The 23,968-nt window shown below is 36.9% G+C and overlaps 1 protein-coding gene across 5 annotated transcripts in view; it reads left to right on the top strand.

Moving 5' to 3' along the window:
- The window catches only part of npas3 (neuronal PAS domain protein 3), a 324,250-nt gene that overhangs the window by 252,249 nt on the left and 48,033 nt on the right, over positions 1 to 23,968 (top strand). For all 5 annotated transcript variants that reach the window (XM_065253793.1, XM_065253789.1, XM_065253784.1 and 2 more), the window contains one exon: positions 15,661 to 15,838. In XM_065253793.1, coding sequence (XP_065109865.1) covers positions 15,661 to 15,838 — 178 coding nt within the window. The remainder of the gene's footprint in view (positions 1 to 15,660; positions 15,839 to 23,968) is intronic.

Below are 23,968 nucleotides of genomic sequence, written 5' to 3'. Positions count from 1 at the left end.
TCATAATAAAGTGTTATGTTTTTATAACCTTAGAATGAGACGTTTTTATCTACATACACAGAGGGTCCCCTTACATGGAAGTCGCCATTTTGTTTCTAAAAAAGCCCTTAACGGACAAACTTTTTTTTAAACTAAGTTGTCTCCAACGATAACATGGTTTTCCGGTGGCGGCTACCGTAGCTTCTCTATGCGTTTCGGTGAACGGTGGACTGAAACGTTTGTTGCAATTTGCAACCTCACCACTAGATGAACTAAAATATACACACTGCACCTTTAAAACATAAGTAAATGCTTAAAATAACAATAGAGGTCAATTTTTCAAGATGTCGCAGGTGTCCCTAGAATGTGCCAGTAAAGTTTCAGGTCCAAAAACCCTATAGATCATTAATAATACATGTTAAAAAGGCAAATTTTGGGGAGTGCATGAAAATGTGCTGTTTTTGTGTGTGTCTCTTTAAGTGCAAGTAAGCTGCTGCTCCCCTCCTTGTTTACTGTTATTTATACCGATAACATACATTGTTTGTAATAAGACAATCACTTTACTTCATTGTTCATAATGAATAATGTCAATATCAAATAGAAATGATGACCTAACTGAGGTCTTTAGATGGTTGTGGGTGCGGCCTGCGGAAAGATACATCAGTTTGCTCAGAAATCTGCAACCGCTTGTTCCATTAAATTGTTAAAGGGACACTCCACTTCTTTTTTTAAATGTGCTCATTTCCCAGCTCCCCTAGAGTTAAACATTTGATTTTTACCTTTTTGGAATCCATTCAGCTGATCTCCGATTATGGCGCTAGCACTTTTAGCATAGCTTAGCATAATCCATTGAATCTGATTAGACCATTAGCATCGCCAAAAAAATAACCAAAGGGTTTCGATATTTTCCCATTTAAAACGAAACTCTTTTGTCGTTACATCGTGTACTAAGACTGACATAAAATTAAAAGCTGTGATTTTCTAGGCCGATATGGCTAGGAACTATACTCTCATTCTGGCGTAGAAATCAAGGACTTTGCTGCTGTTATTTTTTAGCGCAATGCTATTGGTCTAATCAGATTCAATGGATTATGCTAAGCTATGCTAAAAGTGCTAACGCCAGACCAGGAGATCGGCTGAATGGATTCCAAAATGGTAAAAATCTATTTTTAACTCTAGGGGAGCTGGAACATAAGTATATTTTCAAAAAAAAGTGAAGTGTCCCTTTAAGGTTTTAAAATGATTTAAAGGGGACATATCATGAAAATCTGACTTTTTCCATGTGCTATAATTGGGTCTCCAGTGATTCTATCAACCTAGAAAATGTGAAAAAGAACAACCCAGTAACTACGTTTTGGAAACCATTCTCTGCAAGCATGTGAAAAAAAGGTCTTTGGCTCCCCTTGTGATGTCATAAGGGGATAATACCGCCCCTTAATCTGCACTATCTAACCACGGCACTGCCATTTAGTGCAGAGAGAGATAGATGGAGAGAGAGAGAATCATTGACAGAGTTTCAATTTCAACCAACCACCATTATTGCGATAAGTGCTTGCATTTCATCAGCTCATTTGCATTTAAAAATACACACCCAAAACTGGCATTTTTGCTCACACCTACAAAGTGGCAATTTTAACATGCTTTAATAAATGATCCATATGGTATTTTGAGCTAAAACTTCAAACATGTACTCTGGGGACACCAACGATTTATTGAACATCTTAAAAAAGTCTTTAAAAAGATTTTTATCATTACAGGGAGGTTGTGTACACACAGGCGACACACAACTACATTCAAACAAGTGCATTTGGCATATTATGTGACTTTTAATAAATGCTGTAAAAGTATTTTTAGCTGGTGCATTAACAAATGCAATCTTATCACGTTCATTCTTAGAGCATAAAAGGAGGATTTAAAAAAAAAACTAAACACTTTATTAATGTATTTATAGTGACTGAGGTTTAGATGCTTAAAAGCCCCAGTCCCCATTCATGGTAATTGCACGTAAAAGAACAGCCATAACAATCCTTTAAGATCTCTCCCATGTGCTCCACAAAAGAAATAAAGTAATGTGGGTTTAAAACGATAAGAGGGTGAATAGATGACAGAAATTTCATTTTTCAGTGAACTAATCCTTTAATCTGTTTTACAGGGAACACTAATAGGGACTTTTCCTCTGCGTTTTATTTAGCGTGTGATTTAATTTGGTTCAGGCGTCACTACGGACGGACAGTCACGATGGTAATGCCGGTGTTGGAGATGGCGAGGGTCTAAGGTCTTAGATTGGCACCTACAGCTGTGACACTGGGCCTTTATGGAGAAGCGCTGGGATGTGACCGGGGGGGTTATTGCCTCTGCAGATTTCTCCCTCGAGTTGATTTTCATTTTCTTGATTTTCAAAGTGGCCAGTGATCTGTAACAGGCCTCTACGGCGAGCCGAGGGAGGGGGACATGTACGGAAATGGACAGAGGTTAGCCGAGTCCCGGAATGAGAGTCGTGCCATAACATTGTTCGGGATTTTTCCCTTCTTCCCTCTTGTCAGCAAAATATAAAGGCTGTGTGGACTGTATAGACAGTATTTTATAAAATAGTCTCTGTCAGGTAATCTAAAAATATGCTTCGCGTGGTTTCATTTAAGTCAGAAATATTATTTATTAGGGCCAGGGGGTATGTGGATATGTACTGTTTTGTGCGGCAATAGAAATGTCTCAGTTGGTAAAGATTTTGCTTTTCAGTTTTTACTGTGGTAGATTTATCCGTCTGGTTACCTGTGGGCAGAGCTGCTTCATGTTATTTACATACAAGAGCCAAGAAACTCAAAGTAATGTGAAAAATACAGAGCGAGACGTGTGGTGAACAAATCAAGATGAGAAAAGATGTATTATTCAGGGCATAGTTTGTTCTTATAAATAAGTCATTTAAGTGTCATTGTAAGTATTTAAATTTAATGCATTACACAAAAATAGCAATGTAGTATACAAAGATTTTTCAAGTAAACTGCAAGCAAAAATACAGTACTGTAAATTAACCATTAGTGTTACAATAATGTATACATTTGATAATACATCTCTTCTGGTTACGCTAGGGAAAGTAAACTGTCTTATTACTGTATTAACTGCACATATGACCTTTTCCAATGTAAACTTTTATTTAAAGTTGTACCCTGCGGTGTATTTCTGTCTCTATAGGGTCATATTTAAATAGTAGGCTGTATGTGTTTTATATATCGCGTGATGATTGATAAAATATTTGGACGTGAAGTTGCTCAGAAGTGTCAGGTACAATCTTTGTTCGGCGGATTAAGCGGCCGGCTCGCTGGGTTTGCCGATTTTACACTCCTTTGTGAGTTGGCTTTTGGTCTTGGCTGTCACAAGTTCTGAAGGTTGAAGGGAAAAGCAATGTCAGGAAGCTGATTGGTTGCACAGAATTTCTAAGACAATCTGAATCTCATATTCAGCTACTTTGCCACAGTGGATTAAGATGATCTAAGGGAGCTTTGTGGGCTCGATAAAAATCAGGCACGCCAGAGAAAAGAGCACGGGGAGATTTTTACCCTTTTTGTCCTTCCAAATTAATTGTTAAAGTTATTGTTTCTCCAGACCCGATGCTGTGCACTGCCTGGAGTGGAGAGACGTGTTGCTGTTTAGTTTCATTTCACTGCTCTGAAACACCACAACAAACACAAACAAAAAAAATTTTTCTATTACATTTATTTCTACTGATTTTTTTATAATCATGATATTTTCTATTTCACTACTATACCATAAACCTTTTTAGATTTTCTTTAAGAAATAATTTATGCTTATTAAAGGGATAGTTCACCTAAAAATGTTATTCTGTCATTATTTAATCACCTTCAAGTTGTTACAAACCTGTATAATTTTCGTTGTTTTGATGAACACAAAGGAAGATTTGTAATCACGCAGGAAACAGGAGCACCATTGACTTCCATAGTAGGAAAGAAAAATAAATTTTCATCATGGAGATTGATGACTATACTTCACAATGTAGCCGAAAGTTAACACATTAACCCATGATCTGTATATGTACTAGGGCTGCAACTAATGATTATTTTAATAATCGATTAATCTGTCGATTATTTGTTCGATTAATCAATTAATCGGATAAAAAACAAAAAACAAGAAAAGCATTCATTTCCAATCCCTTATTCAAAACAGAACTAAAAGAGAAGAAATTGCACAAACATGTTGCTCCTTGAACACACCTGAGCTCTTACAATAATAATAAAATAAAATAAAAATGGACTAACACAAAAAATACACATGTATTCTTTACATCTGCCAAATATATAGACTTTTTTTGATGCATTTCCCATCAAGAAGCCTCTCTTGATGGGATCAAAAAGATAGTATATGAGTACACTCTCAGAAATAAAAGTACAAAAGTTGTGACTGGAGTGGACAGTACCCTTTCAAAAAGGTACACCTTTACCAAAAAGTGCATATTAGTACTTCAAAAGTACATATTGGCAGTTCAAAGATACATATTTGTACCTAAATGGCACATATTAGGACCTTTTATAAAGGGTACTGCCCCAGTGACAGCTTTGTACCTTATATTTGACTTTATGTGTTTTCTCTGATGGGATAGCTATCTCATTTGTTAAAACTGTTCCATTTACATTTGGCCACATAAATGCGTCTTGTTAAAAAGGAAGATGCGTCTTCTACTCCCGTGCATAATGCAAATACACCATTCATTACTTCGCCTTAAAAAATGTAAGACGATGTTTATGCAACAACAGGCGGCACTTACTGTATGTTGGGCCGGGCACGCGCGTCTCCTTGCTCGGCATGAGCTGGAGCGCGCAGTACAGAACAGCAGGAAAGTGACGGCGCGATGATTTAACATACAGGTCCATGACGGGGAAAAGCGTTCATACAACTCTCTCTCAACGTTTTAATTCTCTGTTTAATATCATTGGAGTTTTTTTATTCGTTCTAAACTTTTTTTACTCGCTGTCGTTGCTCCATAAAGCATAAGCGTGTCGTCTTTGTTTGTTCTATAACTTCGAGGTGACCCGCTTACGTTTGGGAGGAGTAAAACACTGACATGTGGTTTGTCTCTACCTTTGCTGTCTTTTCTCCGCCCTGTCTATGAGGCCCCGAACTCTGCAAGCAACAGTGCGCGAGAGAGACCGACGCTCCGTCCCAAACCGCATATTTCCATACTATATAGTAGGCGAAAAGCACTACTTCTCGTACTCTTTGCCTACTATATAGTATGGAATTAGGCGGTTTGGGACGCAGTGCGAGTGTGTTCACTCCGCTCCGTGCTTAACTGAAGTTTTTCCTTTTTTTTTATTAAACGTCTCTGCGTCACGCGACACAACGAATCGATTATGAAATTTGTTGCCAACACTTTTAGTAATCGATTTTTATCGATTTAATCGATTCGTTGTTGCAGCCCTAATATGTACTGTACAGCATATACAATTGATAGTGACAGTGTATTGCGATTATTTTTGTAACAATTTCTATAAAGTCTCGGTGCAGTGTGTAAATTTTAGGAGGATCTATTGAAAGAAATGCAATGTAATATACACAACTGCAGTATATTATATTATCAGTGGTGTATAAAGACCTTAAATAATGAACTGTATTGTTTTTATTACCTTAGAATTAGTTGTTTTTATCTACATACACCGTGGGTCCCCTTCATAGACTGTAAAAAAGATGGACGACTCCATTGTAATGAATTGAAGCTAAAAATGTCCGACCATGGTCGCTGTCATGTTACATAAAAATGTCAGTTTGGAGCCAAGGCATGTGCAGAATGAATTGATCCGTGGAGCCAGAGGCGGAGCCACGGTATCAAACTTCTGCCCAAACACTCGCGTGCCCAATTCAACCACGCTAATCATAACGACACACCTGTTTCTACAGCATTAAATTCCTGGATAAAATTAAACTTATCACAAAAATGGACACTTGAACATATATTAGCGTGATATCAACTACCTGAAAGGACCAAAACCATTTTCGGAAACTTTTATTGGAAGTGTAAATAATTTGTTTAAATGGAGAGGGCGGGGTTTATGACTTGTACTGCAGCCAGCCACCAGGGGGCGACCAAAGAGTACAGTAGCTACAGTAGTCCTAAACAGACAAACCGCTGTACAGAGACGTTTCTTAAATATGTTGTCTCAGACGACAACGTGTTTGTCCTGTGGTGGCTAGCGTAGCATGTGTTTCGTAGACCGAGCCGTCAGTTGCAATTTGCAATTGCCGTTAAACACTAAATCTACATACTGCACCTTTAAATACACCTTTAATCAATTTGATTAGATTCTCAATTTTTACCTCTTTTTTTAAAGCACAAAAAAATTAGGGATGCACCGATAGGATTTTTTGGGCCGATACCGATACCGATTTAAACAGACAACTTCTGGCCGATACCGATGCCGATACCGATATTAAACACTTGTTTACAATACTATACAGTTGGTCTATTAGCTAGTTTATTTCTGCATCAAATTATTTTTACTGAACATGGATTGGATCTGATTAACATTCAACTGACCAACATAATAAGAGAGGCACAAATTAAGCTAAAACAAATATAATAAGACAGCATGACAACCTTCAAAGGTGGTTTTTGCTATTCAGCATTTATTTTATTAACAACATTAACTCATTTTTTTACATATAATGGATTTCTTTATCCAGTTAATTAATAAACAATCGGTATCGGCCTTTCTCGTGCTATTGCCGATATGCCGATGGTTTCAAATTCATCAAAAATCGGCCGATAAATATCGGCGGCCGATACATCGGTGCATCACAAAAAAAAATGCTATGTCATTTTTAGGCTAGACTTTCATTAAAAAATATAATATCTGACCTTGAACCCGGAGATGCCCTGCCATGTTAGTTGTGCTGCCAGAGGAAAAATATGGTACACGCACATTCCTGATAAAAAGGAAACTTCCTGTCAGATGAACATTCCTGTCAGCACTTTGCACCTTGTCATATTTTTATATTATATAGTTGTAAAACACAAAGCACTTTCTCCATTTGGTCAGTATTATCGTAGTATTCGATGTAATGTGTGTTTGTTTTGATACGGAGAGCTCTTTAGTTAATGCTACTGGTATGCATTGGTACTGATCCAAAGACTGATAGGAATATTGACTAATGTCCCACTGCGATCTGGCTGTCTAATGGCTCATATGCATAGCCCGAGGTAAAGTGTCATGGATCTGCTCACAGGATCCACACGGCCCACGGCTACTGACGCCCTCTATGTTTCCCTAAAGTGACAGGCTTCAGTCGGGGGGAGAAAAGATTACGGCTTTGTGTGGAAGTGGCACGGTGCCATATTAAAGGGATAGAAAAAGAGGCCGGACTTCTCCTGCAGCAGAACTCAACCTGACTCCGAGCTGTTAAAGGTTACTGAAATGTGTGCCAGTCGAGTGGACGAGTAAAAGCTTTCTCCGGTTAATAACGGCTGTGATAGATACGGATAGAGCACCCGAGCCAATGGCTTAACCCTTCGCTTCATCCAAAGAGACCATAGGAACGCTGTGAAAGAAGTAAGATTGGTCTGGCAAACATACAGTGTGTTGTGTGTGTTTTGTGGAATTAGTAGACCTTGTTGTTTGGCTGACAAATATTACTCCAACCCCTTGAGTTTGGCTATCTCCAAGTCATCTTTCATTATCTTGCCACAAAGTGGAAACTTTCCAGAAGTTTTTTTTCTCCGAAAGCATTTGGTTATTACAGGAATAAAGTAAGCTGTCTTCATTTGAATTCTTGGCAGTATGCTTTTATTATAAGTCATTAATTTACAGAATCAATGCTGGGAACATCTTTTGTGATCTCATATTAAATTTTAGCCCTGAATCCAGCCCTTGGCAAAAATTACTCGCATCGTTAAAAAATATTTAATTAGGCTGCGGTTTATTCGCGGCTCACAGGGGAGATAGGATGTGCACGAGGAGGGTCGCGTCTCCTGCTGCTGAGGGAGATTGAATGTGAACGGAGACCACGGGGTCAGAGACTCAGTCAAGGACTCCCATTTTCCAAGGTCAGACAGGTAGAGAGGTTCTCCCCTGGGTCTCTGCTCAGAGAAGACAGCTACGATTGGACCTTAATTATGTCTTCCCTTTAAGCCACTGCTGGCTTTTGTTTTTCCTGGGATATCTGTCCTCACCGGTGTCCACCACAACAATAGCGTCGCTTTCATGTCGGCCTGCTATTATTTCATAGACTCGGTTATCAGATGATTAACTAAGAACTCTAATGGATGAGACCGCGTATGAAAATTAAAAGTTCAATTAAGGTCTTGTCAATCATCATTTATAGTGAGGTCTATACTTGTGTTATGGCTTTTCAATGGGCGATGCCACATAAAATCACTTTTACACATAACATGCAGATCATTTCATCAGGGGTCTTCAACTACCAAGTTGCCAAGGCCAGATTTAAAAAAAAATTAAACTTCTACCCCTATATTATATATTTTTAGTGCTGGGCAAAGATTAAATGCGATTAATCGCATACAAAATAAAAGTAAATTTTTGTATAATATAAGTGTGTGTGCTGTGTGTAATTATTATGTATATTTAAACACACATACATACATATATATATACACACACATATAAATGTTTTTAAATGCATACATGAATGTGTGTGTATTTATATACACATAATAATTACACACTATACACACTTGTATATTATGCTAAAAATCACTTTTATTTTGTATGCGATTAATCACGATTAATCTTTGCCCAGCACTAATATTTTTTACTTTGACCTATTATATTTTTATATATGCTGTAGGCTAACTTATATTGTCATATATTAAAAAACATGAAAAAACAATAAAGATGCACACCTCTTGTATCCAGTACTTTGCCTTAATTACTAAAAACTTATATTTTATTTTATAATATTTTTAAAACAATTGCAGTTTAATATTGCAACAGTCAAATGTTAACTGTTCAACTATGAACATTGCACAAAAAGTGCAAGTGTAAATAATCAAAATATGTATTTTTGCAGCTTTCATAAATGTTTACATTTCAAGGAAATGTATGCATGCAATTACAACATATAGCCAGTCTTCTCCTAATGACTAATATTTCAGTTCATGTTTTCTTTTTTAATATTTTAAGTATTTATAGGCTATAAACCGCCTTTCCACTGTAAACGACATTCGTACATGACAGTGGGAGTTCGTCCCCTAGTGTCAGTCGTATGAAATTTCAGTGTAATCGTAAATCTGTGCCAAAATGAGAGAGAAGCTCATTCCAGCGCAAGAGCCTTCAATCTACGAATATTTACCATAGTGAAATAAATTAATGAACCAATAAAAGCTATACATATATGCCAAGTGTTACTTAAAGTTAAACAAAAAATAATTAATAATTTTCACCTAGCACAGAGTGTTTTGATTGGAACACACTGAAATGAAATACTTCCAATAGTAAAGTATTTTTTATGCATCCAAAGCTCAAATAGGATCCGAAAATTACGCACTCGCAGATGGTTGGCACCCCAAGCAGACCCTTTGTGACTCTTCTTCTGGTTTATTGGCCGTCATTTGTCATGTACAGTTGAAAGTGAGATGAAGATTATTGGCAGGCCACATGTTGACTAGCCCTGATTTACATGAACATAAATGTTTACGAAATACAAAAAACATTTTGTTTACTAAATAACAAATATAAATTATGTATTTCTGTTACCCTGATGCCAGATATTATGATAATCATGAACATCTGATGTATTCTGTTGGTAAGCACATCATTGCAATTGAAAACCAAAGAGTGCTGCTTAATCTCATATCAATATCCGTTTTTTCAGTTTTTGAGGTGGATTGTGGGATTGATGGTGGATAAAGTGCTCCTATATAGCTCGGTGGTAGAGCATTGCGTTAGCAGGGCAAAAAGTCACATGCACACACACTGATAAAAAATGTATACCTTGTAATGCACTGTGAGTCACTTTTAAGCATCTGCCAAATGCATAAATGTACATGTGAATGCACAAGTGCTCTGCTGTTGTGAATGGCTTATGGTGAGACTCGTGGTCCAGTTATTTGTAATATGATAATTCGATCGGTCCATTTATTTTACATTGACATTATAGCACAGTGCTGTTTGCACACTAGAGAGTGCACATGAATTTTCGTTTAGTGTGAGAAATACACTAGTTTTTTTTGTGTGGGGGGGGCTTGCAGCTTGCCTATCTGTGCAGCAGCACCTGCATAATTGAATCAGGACTGATGGAGCCCAGCTGGAGGAAACAAACAGAAGAAGCAATGATTTGATGCCCACAAACACTATCTGAGGGTCCAAAAGAGCTCTCGCTGAATCACTTCATCATTCACTCACGTTATCAATTGATGGGAATGAAACATGAATCATTTATTAAAAGAGTAATTACATGCTATCAAATGTATAATGTCCCATTTAGCACATTCGTGTTAAAATGCTTTAATTAATTCTGAACCCTGGAGCCAACATCAGTTTATTTGATTAATACTTTTTTTAAAGTCACTGACATTTTCAGGAAGTGGAAGAGATTTTCCTTCCCCTCAAATGTGTTTAATATTTTTTCCGTCCCTAAGGATGTAAGTGTTTTCCAAGTTTAAGTTTTTAATGTTGACACTCAGGAAAAATAGCTAAATTAATCAAATACATATTAGCCAATGCATCATAAAGCTGTTTATTTTATTTTAAGAAGCCACCAGTGACAGTCCTGAAACTTAAAAAACTCAAAAAACCTTTAGTAGGAAAATAAAATAACTATTTAATTAGAAATAATAAATAACCCAATTATGACACAAGTTCAGTGGGAATACTTTCATTTGACAGTCTCGTATTACTCACAGTCACTTTGTTTACATGCACAAATGTTGTCAATCTGACTGAATTTAATCCAATTGAAGGTTATGACAATACAGTTTACATGCAAACATTGCAATCTGATTAAAATGTTTGTTTACATGTACATTCTATATAATCCGAACCGTACATCTCCGCAAGCGCACAGCAAGGGTTGCCAGATTCACATATCAAAACCATCCCAATGGACATTCAAAACTAGCCCAAACGCATCCCAATGACTATTCACAGTCCAAATACCAATAACTTATGAACAAAAACCTTAACCTGCAGAAAAAAACAACTGGTGGAAACAGTTTAAACAGTAGCCCAAATCTAAACACTTAAAAAAGCAGAGGACTTGGCAACCCCACGCTGCGAACAACATCTGTGGTTGAGTTCACGCTTTATCTCTGGTGAAGTTCTTAGTTTTCAAATAATAGGAATCAAAACACTTTTCAAAAGGCACAACAATATTTACAATATTTATACTACCATTCACGCGTTTACATGCGTACTTTTCTCCCGAAGATCAGATCACAGATCGGACTACACCAACCTCCACCCCCTGTTCAATACGATCGAAATTTGCATCCGATCGACCTCAATCATATTGATTTACATGAAAGCTTTACAATACGATTGAGCCATCAATCCGATTACAAACAAATTATTTGGCATAGCTAGTTTGTTTTACCATCGACAGTGAGTCATGATTGTGAATTTACATGCGTGGTCCAGGCCAAAATATTTCTGGACTCCAAACAGGTTAACCCGGCGGGAGCGTAAGGTGAGAGCCATCACACCTCATGTTCAATGCCAGTGACTAATTGTGTCTTAATAATAGAGACTAGAGTTGGCAGCTTCCTATTGGCATTTTTGGGGGTGCGGTGATACCTGACACAGCATCAACAAAGGTTGCGCTGTCGCATTGTCATACGTTGCGTGTGTAATGGTAATTTATTACATTTACACAATATTCATTACATATTTATTAATTCATACAAATATTGCACATATTTTCATTCACACTACTACCCACACGCATGGAGTTAATAATACGCCCGCAAATTTTAGGAATGTCACAATCCACCTGTTTTAGACACTTTTATGCAGGTATCCGCGGGTACCTGACCCGTTGCAGGACTCTGATTTACCTTTATAATTGCTAATGCTTCTCCAACAACATACACAACAATCTACTTCTTATATTTGCATGTGTTGAGAACTACGACACATAATTATGTGATAAAAACTGACAGGCAGCCTATGACGAGGTGACTACAACCCTACAACCACTAGGCCACATCATAATCACGAAATGCCGGAAACAGAAAGCCGCCCGTCAAGTGATGAACAGATTTGACAGATTGTGATTATAGGTTTGATGAAACAGAACAGCTGACATTTCTGAAACCTTGCTAATGAAGGTCTTCCTTCTCTACGCCAGTTCATAACGTCAGATCTTTTTCTGAACTTCCCATTTCCTATGTCTCTACATTTGGAGAATCAGGTGATTTCATGAATACATGCCAGAGGAGAGCGGAGGGGTTGGGTAAAGCTCTTATTGAGTGACCTTCTACAAAATAAGCATGTTGCTGGTGGGCTCTGTCCACAGATCCAGGGGCTCATTTACAATGCAAAACCCTCTGCTGTAATCCAAGTGTCCTTTATGCAATCACAGAGCATAATCTGCCCGTCTCTTGTTACAGACAACACTTTACTGCGGGCGACCGCGGCACAATGAATATTAGAGCTGATATTATTTTCTCGGAGCATTGTTCGCCCATCTTTGCATCAGAGAGATTAAGGCGAGACGAGTGCTTTGTGCAACCACTTGTGTTGAAAAGTGGACTCATTCTAATACTTTTAAAATAGTCGACAGGGCCGTGTTCATGAATTATAATGGATACAATGGGTTTGTCCGCGTGAGAGAGAAAGCTTTGCATATCATCTTTACAATAAGTGCTTTAAAAATCTATTTGTGTGTAATGTATTCACACTAGGATTTCTTGGTTTGACTTTAGTTAATAATACAAGTTTCAGTGTCAGAAGATATATAGGTATGTTTTAGGAGTTGTTGGTGTAATGCAGTGTTCCTACGGGGTTCTTGAAATCCGTGAAAGTTTGTGAATCTGGGGAAAAAATTCAATGCCCTGGGAAGTTTTTGAAAATATACATACATAGATACAGGTCATTTAAAGTGCTTGAATCAATTTTATGCAATAAGTTTTCTGGAAAAAATCCTTATTATTCTCTGTGTAGTGTAGGATAATATCATAAAAATTCTAGACTTTTTAAGCACACGTGCTAAACTGCTCGCTTTAAATGCTTATATCTTCTGTATGCGAATGTTGAATTATACCAAAATGCTTTTTTGCATAGTTGTGTTTGGCACATGAAAACGTCTTGGGTTACGTATGTAACTGTTGTTCCCTTAGAAGGGAACAAGACGCTGCGTCTCCCTCGTCATACTTCCTGTGTCCCTGTAACGCCGTCTTTGGCAATATTTCAGATAGCGATTTACTTCCTGGCTCCCGCGTCACCCTGTCTCTGTCGTTAAGCCTCACCATTGGTTGAATTTGATATGCATATTCAGACACACTTACCCCTGGAGGCGTCCCTAAAGTGTCACCGCAGTGATGCAGCGTGAGTTCCCTCGAAAGGGAACTGTAACAATGTATCTTAAAAGGTAACACGATGTAACTTTGCTCTCACTCAAAATGTGTCCCCACATTTAATCCTTGAATTTGAGGGTATTGGACCTGGAAAGTCCTTGAAATGTCCTTGAACTTGAAGTTTACTAAGGTGTGGGAACCCTGTAAATGTAATAATTTTATAAAGTTTTTATTGTTGTTTATAAGGGGGGTTTCCCGGACAGGGACTAGACTAAAATAAATGTAAGAGCTGTCCAGACTGAAAACAACTTATAACTGACATATCTTAAAACACATCAATGTCCTTTGTTATGCCTTAAAATGCATGCCAGTAATGTTTTTAGTAAGGCATGTTTGTTAAAACTAGTTATATTTCCTTATTAAACTAAGGCCTAGTTCTGGCTTAAGATAATCCCTGTCTGGGAAACCACCCCTATATGTTTATGTGGTGTTTTATAATATGCTTTAAAAACAAACCATGTGTTGAGTGTCTTCCAGAAAATTTTCTTCTTTACGGGTAAATATATATTCACATACTATTTAAATGAAAGAACAAGTCTCTGCTTTCAAACAAAAAAAAACTTGTTTTATCCTATCTTCATTTGTTCTCTTTTTATCATCTCTCATATATGGGTAGGTTTCTTTAAAAATACAAAATTTTGAGCAAAAAGCCGAGATAAATGCGTTTTTGTAAAGGACTTTTGATAGAGATCAGATTCAGATCGATCCTCAAAACATACATGGAGTTTTGCCCTAAGGGAATACTTCCGGGTTTTATAAGTTGGGTAATAGCGGAAATACAGATTGCCGGAAAAACTCGTCATTGGCAGGGAAGCGTCTTATTTTAATCTACGAGTTAACTCGTCAATGGCGGGGAAAGGGTTAAACGCATGAAGAAGTTACTGTCACAGGAAAAACTTTCATATATGCTATTATGGTGCTCCAAAATGAATTTTAAGTGACAATAGGGGGACTTTAAAATATTGGCGATATTTTAGATTGATATATCAATGAATTTTTTATCTGTGTCTACATGATTGTTTTGCTAATCTGGTTTCTCAAGGTTAAATGCAAACATAAAATGCTCTTTTTTATTTTATCGAACGGCTTGTTTTTTACTCTTATTTGGATTGAACTCCAGTCATCTGTAAGCCGGTCGAAGCCCTCAACCCAAACTCTTTAGTTCTTCAAAAGGAATCCTCAATTCTTTGGTCTAGTGGATATAGGCAGAATGTCAGTATTCCAGAGAAAGATCCAGAAAGTCTTACTTGGATTGTGCCTGCAGCTTTTTGATGCCCAGGGACAAAAAAAGAAGAAAAAGAAACGAGGAGGTGCTGTTGGTGCTGTGTAGTATGTGAAAGAGAGACAGAAAAAGCGAGTTTGAGAAACAGATATCTATCTGGTTTGTGTTATGATGTATTTCCTGTGATTTTGCTGTATGTCATACAGTAAAGATGCTGTAAATAAATTGCAAAGGTGTGCACTTATGATAAATCCTTTTCTCTTGGATACAAACTAAATTTCTAATAAAATCTTTTGCTTGGCTGTTAACTTTAAATTCCTGTTATTCCTATAAAAGTTATTGTTCCCCTCCTTATTGTTTCTACTTTGAATAATAATTTGTAAAGGACTAAATTGCTTTAAGGGACATTAAAGGGATTATTCTCATGTAATCCGCAGGTCCCTGTAGACGTGGACCTGATCACAGAACAGTGTAGAGCAGCATTACAGAAACATAATAGGGGGATATTTAAGGAGCGCGGGGCTGCTTTACAGTCACTAATATTTTAACTGCCTGTTGTTTTATTCTTCTCATCCCCAGTTAGTAACAGTAAATCTGTTTTCACACCCGTTTAGTAAATTAGCATGTTTATAAGTTAGACAAGCACACGCTAATCATTTCATTATTCAAACGAGCTCTCGGCCCTAAGGAGCAAAAAGTTTTGTCACAGCATTGTAGAAAAAAAGCACATGAATCTCACTGGAAGGGAAACCTTGTGTCTGTGATGCAGTTGTGAATAATCCCATTAAACTTACTAGGAAAGAAAGCTGGGTAATACTAAAAGCTGTGGTTTTATTGCTAAAATAAAATCTAGATTTACGCTGGAAGTGTAATAACTAACGGTCACTTATAGTCCATCCGTCTCTTGATTCCTGTGTTCCAGGTAGAGCTGACGGGCAGCAGCGTGTTCGATTACGTTCACCCGGGCGATCACGTGGAGATGGCCGAGCAGTTGGGTATGAAGTTACCGCCGGGCAGAGGTCTGCTGTCCCAAAGCGCCGGGGCTGAGGATGGGGCCAGCTCCGCTTCTTCTTCATCTCATTCTGAGACACCTGAGCCAGGTAAGATCATCTTAAAGTTACAATCAGTCCTTCCAGAAAAATGCAGTGTCTTTTCGTGATTGTTGCGGGCAATAATCCTTGATCTTGCGGCACGTTTTCTTAAAAAATGCGATGGAATATGCGGGATATTTATGCAATTTTATGTGATGAAATTGCGGGAACTTGCCAAAGTTGCAGGAACTTGCAAAAACAGTTTTCAGTTTTAGCGGCATTTCAATGATGGTTATGTCACATAATCACGTCACTTCATAACGTTCCCACGGCAACAGGGGACATGGCTGCGCATGTGTGAAGTAAATGCAACATTTTTCAACTTTCTGCTAAGATATATGTGATTTTTGCTACGAAAATGCGGGGACTATAAAATCATGCATGGAAATCTGCAATTTATGCTGCAAAAGTGCAGCAAAAAAATGAAAAAAATGCGTCCCCCACATAAATATGCGGACTTTGGCTGATTATGCGTTAAATCATGCGATCGCATAATCGCGTTTTTCTGGAGGGACTATATAATGTTAATGCGATAAAATGTTGTTTTTCTCACACAAGTTAGGGTTAGGGTTTCTCACAATTACTAAACTCTTAAAACTTCACCAAAATATTTAATTACTAACATGGGATGTGAGTAAAATGACTTTCTTTGATGTTTCATTATGTAATGCAATGACATTTATAGCTTTCTGGGGCTACTGTATATTCACATATCATCTGTGATCTTGTCTGAGCAGAAATAATAAACTAGAAACATGCTTAAAATATATAAACAAGTTAGAATATACATAATATTAAATGAATTGTTTTGACTTTTTTGTTGTTTGTGATCTTGAGACTTCAGATTTAGGCTTCATTGTGAATTTTGAGTTGTTTATTGATTTATTTAAATTCTAAGTCATGTTGTTTTTTTCAAATCTGTGCTTTATTTAGTGTCACTGTAAGTGGTCTACATAATGCGTTGAGACTATAAGTGGACATTCAAGATCATGTTGTGTGCGTAAACATGGATAATCCCACACGTTTGATAGGATTCGGCAAATGATCAGTCCGAAGTCTCCGGGGACGGCCCATACTGTAACACAGGCTTACACCGCTCCCGAATTTAATTAGAGGAATTGTATGGCGAGGTGACATTCCTCATTGGAATTCCTGGCAGGACTCTTATAGACTTTGCCTTCCAAATGTTCCCATTTTCATTGTGTTGTACTGATGATAATTTAAGTATTAGGGGAAAATCCATTTATAAATTAAACAAAATGACTTGATATCCATCAGTCCCTGAGTTCATCAAGCTGTTCAAACATGAGAGAGATTGGCTGCTCGGCCCGGGTCTTCCGAGAGCTTCAGTAATTAGATCTGCCAAGGATTTATTCTTTGCTGATTGGAGCTTTAAATTAATTGAAGTTCCACATTTGTGGTTTTGTCCTTTTCATGTTATTTTTTTAACCAGCAGAAATTTCACACTGGCAGACTGCGTGCGCATATATGTGTGTGTGTTTCTGCGTATGCATGTGTTTGTGTTCGAGGTGTGTGAGTGTTCATTTTGGTGGCAGTCTGAGAGGGGGGGTTAATGGTTGATGGGTGAGGGCGGTTGGTCTTCTGACACTGAGATTTATTTGTGTACACAGACTCATTATAGATGATGCTTGACAATCAGACAAAGAGCACCAAGTTTTGCATTTAACACTAAATCAACACTGAAAGTGACACGTTACCACACACTCCAACAAAAGTAAAACTACATCGGCCCTTGTACTGTGAACTGCTTTCTAGATTACAAAGTGAATCTTCCAGTAATTTGGCACACAACAACTTGGCTTCTGTTGCTCAACATGTAAAAATGTCATCTAGAATTAATCAAATATATGAGAAACAAATATATGAGAAATATAACCCTGGAAAACAAAACGAGTCATAAGGGTCAATTTTGTTAATATTTTTATATGAATAAACTTCCCATTGTTGTTTGGTTTGTTAGGATATACCAATATTTGGCCGAAATACAACTATTGGAAAGTCTGGAAACCGAGGGTGCGAAAGATCAAAATAATGAGAAAATCAACTTTAAAGTTGTCCAAATGAAGACCTTATCAACATAATAAATACATTTTTGATACATTTACGTTAGGAAATATACAATGTATCTTAATGGAATATAATCTACTTAATATCGTAATGATTTTTTGGCATAAAAAAATTGACAATACTGTCCTGTAGCCAGCTATGAGACCACCGAGGTCCGGACCTCTGTAAATTTTTTATATAAAGAAATAAAATTTACATTTCTCTGAATGACTAATAAGTAATTTTAAACTATTCATATTGGGATCCGCGTATTTAATCACGTTTTTGGACAGTTTACTGTATATTTTTGCGTAAATGACGGAGACTGACAGCTGTGAGACGCTTACGGCCGTGGGTGCAGCATTCGCAATGTTGCCAGATCCCATTGTGAAAAATCCTTTTTAGACGTAGTGTTTAATGTTTTAGCAATTAATGTGACAATTTGTGAAATGTATAAACTGAGAATGTGCTGGTTAGTGTTAGCGATGTCTCTGATTTATTGCTGAAAGACAAAGTCTGAACTTATTTTTTCTTTATGGCCCATTTTCATACTAATATCTGGCAACACGGGGTGACCAACACCTAAACAGTGATCAAATTCCGTCATTCAGCATCATGGGCAGGTTATTGCTGACATAATAATACATTCGGAAAAACACGCACAATAATCTTCATGATTACTTATGTAATAAATGCTTTTAACACTAAAAATCAGTAGAAAATAACACTGGTCCATAGCAAGCGTGCCGCACAAGCCCTGAAAAGTGAAGCCAAAACGTCTCGATCGCCCCCCAGTGACTGGTCCCAGTATAGGTCATAAAGCCCGCCTCCCCATGTTATTCAATGGGACTTGAGACCAACTAAAAAAATTAATTACACTTCAATAATTTTTTTTCCGAAGCTGGTTTCTGGCATTTACTGTAGTTTTTATCACACTGATGTAAATTCAAATGTTTGTTTTTAAAAAAGCGGTTTGTGTTTAGTTAGTTATTTAATGATATAAAAACGGTGGTGTCACGTCATGATTGACAGCTGTGATATCGTGTGATATGCCCATTCCACGAGAGCAAGGGCGGGGTTTTGACTTCGCGCCTTCCCTTCCTGCTCACTACTGCGCATGACTGGTCCCGAAATCGATATTGCGCAGACTCAAGACCCAAGATGTCAGCGCCATATCGGGACACTGGCAGCTTCACTTTTCACCAATGGAAGAGAGCGAACAGGTGTCGTCCATCTTTTTTACAGTCTATGGTACATAGATGTAGAGCAGTCAAATAGGTATTAGGTATGAAGAAGGCTATGTTATTTTATTCAGTTTAGGAGTTAGCATTTAACAAAGTCATGCTAAAAACATTCATTAGAGCACTAAACAAAGTTCTTTTTTATATAATGTTGCTTATTAAAACGATTAATATAATGCTAAAATAAGCATTGTTGCATGAAAATAAATACATTTTCCACCCTAACAGAAAAGAGATTACAAGTTGTGATGTAATAAATAGCACAATTATGTACACTTAAATGAAGTACTAAAGACTAATTTGATATATCAACTACAAAATGAGTGCACAAAATAGTACATTTAGTACAAAGTTTATTTTAGTGCACTTTTTTCTCCTGGGATAGCATTTGTTAACTCTTAACACCCCTGGACCTCACTAATTGTCAAACCCTGGCTACGGCCATGCATGCACTGTATTGTTGGCTTTTGATTCAAATATACCCATGCACCTTATGACTGGTTTTGACAAATATTTCTATCATAAAATAGAAAAAAGTTCTGTCTGATGACATCACACCTCCGCATAGTCACTTCTGGAGTTTATTAGTTACATGGCATTTACAGTTCAGATGATTGGCACAAAAACAACTTCAAAATGACTTCGTATGAATAAAAATGCTAACATCTCTCTCTCTCTCTCTCTCTGGCATAGAGATGTCATAAAAACACAACTGGCATATTGTTTTAATATACAGATTTTTCTACTGTTAATTAAAGTTTCGTGCCATTTAGCTCAGTCAGTAATGTTGCTTTTAGTTAAGTTTAGTTACTACCCAACACTTAATGCATACAAGATTAGCGCTATAGACCATAAAAAAGTGGATTGCAGTGATTTTATCTCAGTTAGGAAAAAAATATTTTCATGGACAAAGCATAGGAATTACATCAATACAGAATTAATATTTTGCATATGGGATACATAACAACAGCTTACTTCTTTAATTTGTATTTTTGGTAACACTTTGCAGTAAGGTTGTATTTGTATTATTATTATTTTTTATTAATGTTAGCTTATCCCCATGCAATTGTTAGTTTATTGAAAATTGAAGGAGGGGTGTATGATTTTTGAGTCGGGCTGAGTACCAAAACACACTTGTAGCCAATCAGCAGTAAGGGGCGTGTCTACTAACCCAGGGATTCCCAAAGTGTGGTACGCTCACCACCATGGGGTATGCCAGCTGCCACCAGGGGGTGCGCGAGAGGAAAAATGTAATGGCAGTCTCTTTCTTTAAGTGGGATTTTCCATACAATAAAGAAATAAATAAAACATGAACAGTAAACATTTCCTTTGTAATTGTGTTTATTTTAAATAAAAAACCTATAATTTATTATTTTTTGATAAAAATTTAGAAAATGTTTTCAGAGATCATGCACCCCACCTTTAACTAATGTTAACAGACTAATTTCTGCATACGTGATGCGTTCTGGGAATACCCGTCGCGCTGAAACATTTTCCGAAAAATCTTAAAAATAACTTGGATGTCATTTTTGTCAAAATTAGGATTTATTAAATTCTTATTCTTGTCTATCATCTCTGAAAATATCTAGGCAAAATTCACTTGTTTAGTCCAGCCGGACCAGTGGAGGTGTAACACAGACGTTTCTAACTTTTCCTGTCTTTTTTCTCTCTTTTCCTGTCTAGCTTTTCCTCACACTACAAGGACGTTCGTCTATTAAAATAAACCACATAACATGTAGATTTAAGTTATATCAATGCCTCCCACCAGTCCTGTGTAGAATATAGCAAGTTTTTTATACAAAATTATTATAAAATCGTGGAGCAAAAGTTCAGAAAATATGCCCATGATAAACAATGTAAAACTTTACTTAAAGTAACCATAAAATACAATACAAGTGAACAGATGAGGTTCAGATAATATAATAATAATGTTCAAATGTTTTCAAGTGCTGTGTTTATCAAATTGACCGTTTTGTGTCTTTAACAACATGTACAGTGACTAAAATAAGTTTAAGGGTTTTCCCAGATCGCATCACATATCAATAAAGGATATTATAAGTCATATAACATTTAAATACTGATTAAAAGTGCAAGATACTGCAAGGAATGAATAAAACAGCAGAGTTAACCTTTTGTTGAACTGTATATGAGGCTGATGGACTGGGAACATTGTGTGTAGAGCGTATCGTCCCAGCACGGGGCAGCTGTGTCGTCTCAGGGCACCCGGAGCCGCGGTCGCCCGTAGGCAGGGTGATGGGACTCTCCTACAGGATTAGACCTTTGATTTGTGTGGATTCTCCTCTAGCCTTTAACAGGTGTCTGCTGGTGTGGGTGACATTTGAAATGCAAATAGAGCTCTTTTCCACAAGGCCTCTGAATCTACCCCGTCGGACACGAATAATACCCCCGGTCCAGTTCATACACACACGTTCACATGCACGGCTGTCATTGTTGTATACGCACACATCTACTGTACACAGAAACACATATACTGTACAGAAATGCTGTCAGATAAAGGTTAGATTCTCTTTAAAGTCGTCTAGCTCATATAAATGGCTTAACTCAATGGGAACCCACATCATTGTATATTTTGTATCTCTCACATCTGGCACAGTTGAATTGAGCTGATTATTTGAATCAGATGTGTTAAATAAAGGACACATACCATATAAAATGTGCTTTGGATACCCAGGAGAAGACCGCTGGCTTAGACGATTGTTCACACCCTTCGGTGATTGTGCCCAGAAATGTGTTTGAGTCTCATTCAGCCGTAGGGCACTTAGGACACCAGAGGCATCTAGCCGAGGTCGTTGACCTTAGCCGGTGTTGGCCGTTCGCTGTCCGGGACATTTGGGACTTATGCAGCCTGCATAAACCAGAATTCCCTCTGGTAAATCCTGCTCACTGCCTTCCATTGTATATTTGGCACTTATAGAGATGCGCCCTTGAGAAGTGGAGTTGGGGTCACGCGAGCAGTTAGCAGTAATACAAATAATAGGATTGGTGCACATGCATAGCAGACATTAAACTAACACATCTGTCAAACCACAATGCTTTTGTTAGCAAACATGCTGGTTTAGTTTTAGATATACCCATAGTTTAGATGCGATTGATTTTTTTTGCAAGCTACACAAAAAATATTTGGACTCTTAGGTCATACTTAAATACATTGCATTTTATAACAAACATGTTTCACTAATCTTTAACTAGAAAATGTTCAGATACTTTTTTGTTTTAATTTTTAAATGTATTACAGTTTCCGTACATGAACCCTGTTCGGAACACTTTATTGTATTTCTCTCCACAGTACTGACAATGCATGTCAAAAACACAGTTTTGTGTGTGTTTCTGTGGAGAATCAAATTTATTCAATGATTGACTTAAAGTCAGTCATGAATTTTGTGTTATAATACCATATATAACACCAAACGTAATATAAAAGATTTAAAAAATGGCAACTTGATGTGTCTGCTACACCAACAAAGTGTTCTTTGTTAACGCAACTTAACCTGTTTAGTTTTACCCTGTGTAAAAACTAATATTTAGTGCAACAGGTTTCCTCGCAAATTTCTAGTAATGTCAACTAATCCCGGTTAAGAGTTTTAAGTCTGTTCAGCTTAAAATTGTTGTTAAAACAGCTTATATGTTTCATTAAACTTCACTCAAGTTGTTCAAGTAATCCTTACTTAAATTTTTTAGGGCAACAAGTTTGCTTCATTTTTTTAAGTAAACTCAACTTATCCGAGCTTACAGTGTACATTTTTACAATAATTTTTTTTAACATTAGTTAATGCAGAATACACTAACATGAAAAACTGTATTGGTATTAACTAAAACAGCTTAATTAACCTCTTGAGCTCTGGCCACGCCCTAGGACCCACCGGTGGGTCCGCGGGGAGGTCATAAAATTATTTTTTAAAAATCTATAAACTGTAAGAACAAAACTAGTCATATATGGTATTTTTTGAAAGAGTAGAACCTCTGCTTTATTTCAAGTCCCCTGATATTTGCTTTAATTTTACATAAAAGAAAATAATAAGGTCTAAATTCGTTCTTTCGCAACCACCCCCCCTTGCGAAAATCATATGAATAATGTTCATATTTCATATTTATAGCACACAAACTCACCAAACATATACAAATCACACATCAAATGAAAGCTCTCACTCTCAGGAATGTCACTGTGTACTTTATTTCACCGATCTTATACATTACAGTGACATAACCAATAATAATTTTCAAAAGAATCACGAAAACTGAAATGACTTATGTAAACAAGCAATCCTATGCATCATATTTCTGCGAGTTTAACGCCTCCTTTCGATTAAAGCTAAATAACTTTTGCTTAGAAGATACTATCAACAAAATTATTTTTTCTCCTGTTTATTGCCACCTTAGTGGAATCAAAAGAGATTGTCTAAAGCGACATAGACCAAACATGTCCTAAATTACAGATTCTTAAATAAAAACTTAATTAAAAAAATAATAAAAATCTGAGTTTTTGTCAGTGTTTGTCACAGTATTGTAAACAAATAAAATACAAAATATGCAATATTTTACCCATGTTTTAAAATTCAGAGAGTTTTCTGTCAAATGAGACAATTTGTATCAATTTATTCCAAAGTATGCGAGTAGGGCTCTCTTTTAAAATCTGGTATGCCTAATTCTGTAAAAAATTCAAAATATGATGCAGAGCTGAAGAGGTTAATGCTAAAAAAACATATTGCTTTTACTAATGTTCAAAAATAAAGAGTTCAGATGCAAAAGATGCTAAACGCCACCTCCGTCAAAAATGAGGTAATGATTGTAAACAAAAGCTCTTGACATGTAC

This window comes from Paramisgurnus dabryanus, chromosome 17 (genome assembly GCF_030506205.2).
Source record: "Paramisgurnus dabryanus chromosome 17, PD_genome_1.1, whole genome shotgun sequence".
Taxonomy (NCBI): Eukaryota; Metazoa; Chordata; class Actinopteri; order Cypriniformes; family Cobitidae; genus Paramisgurnus; species Paramisgurnus dabryanus.
The sequence above is the reverse complement of the archived record's forward strand: the minus strand, read 5'-3'. Positions and strand labels throughout refer to the sequence as shown.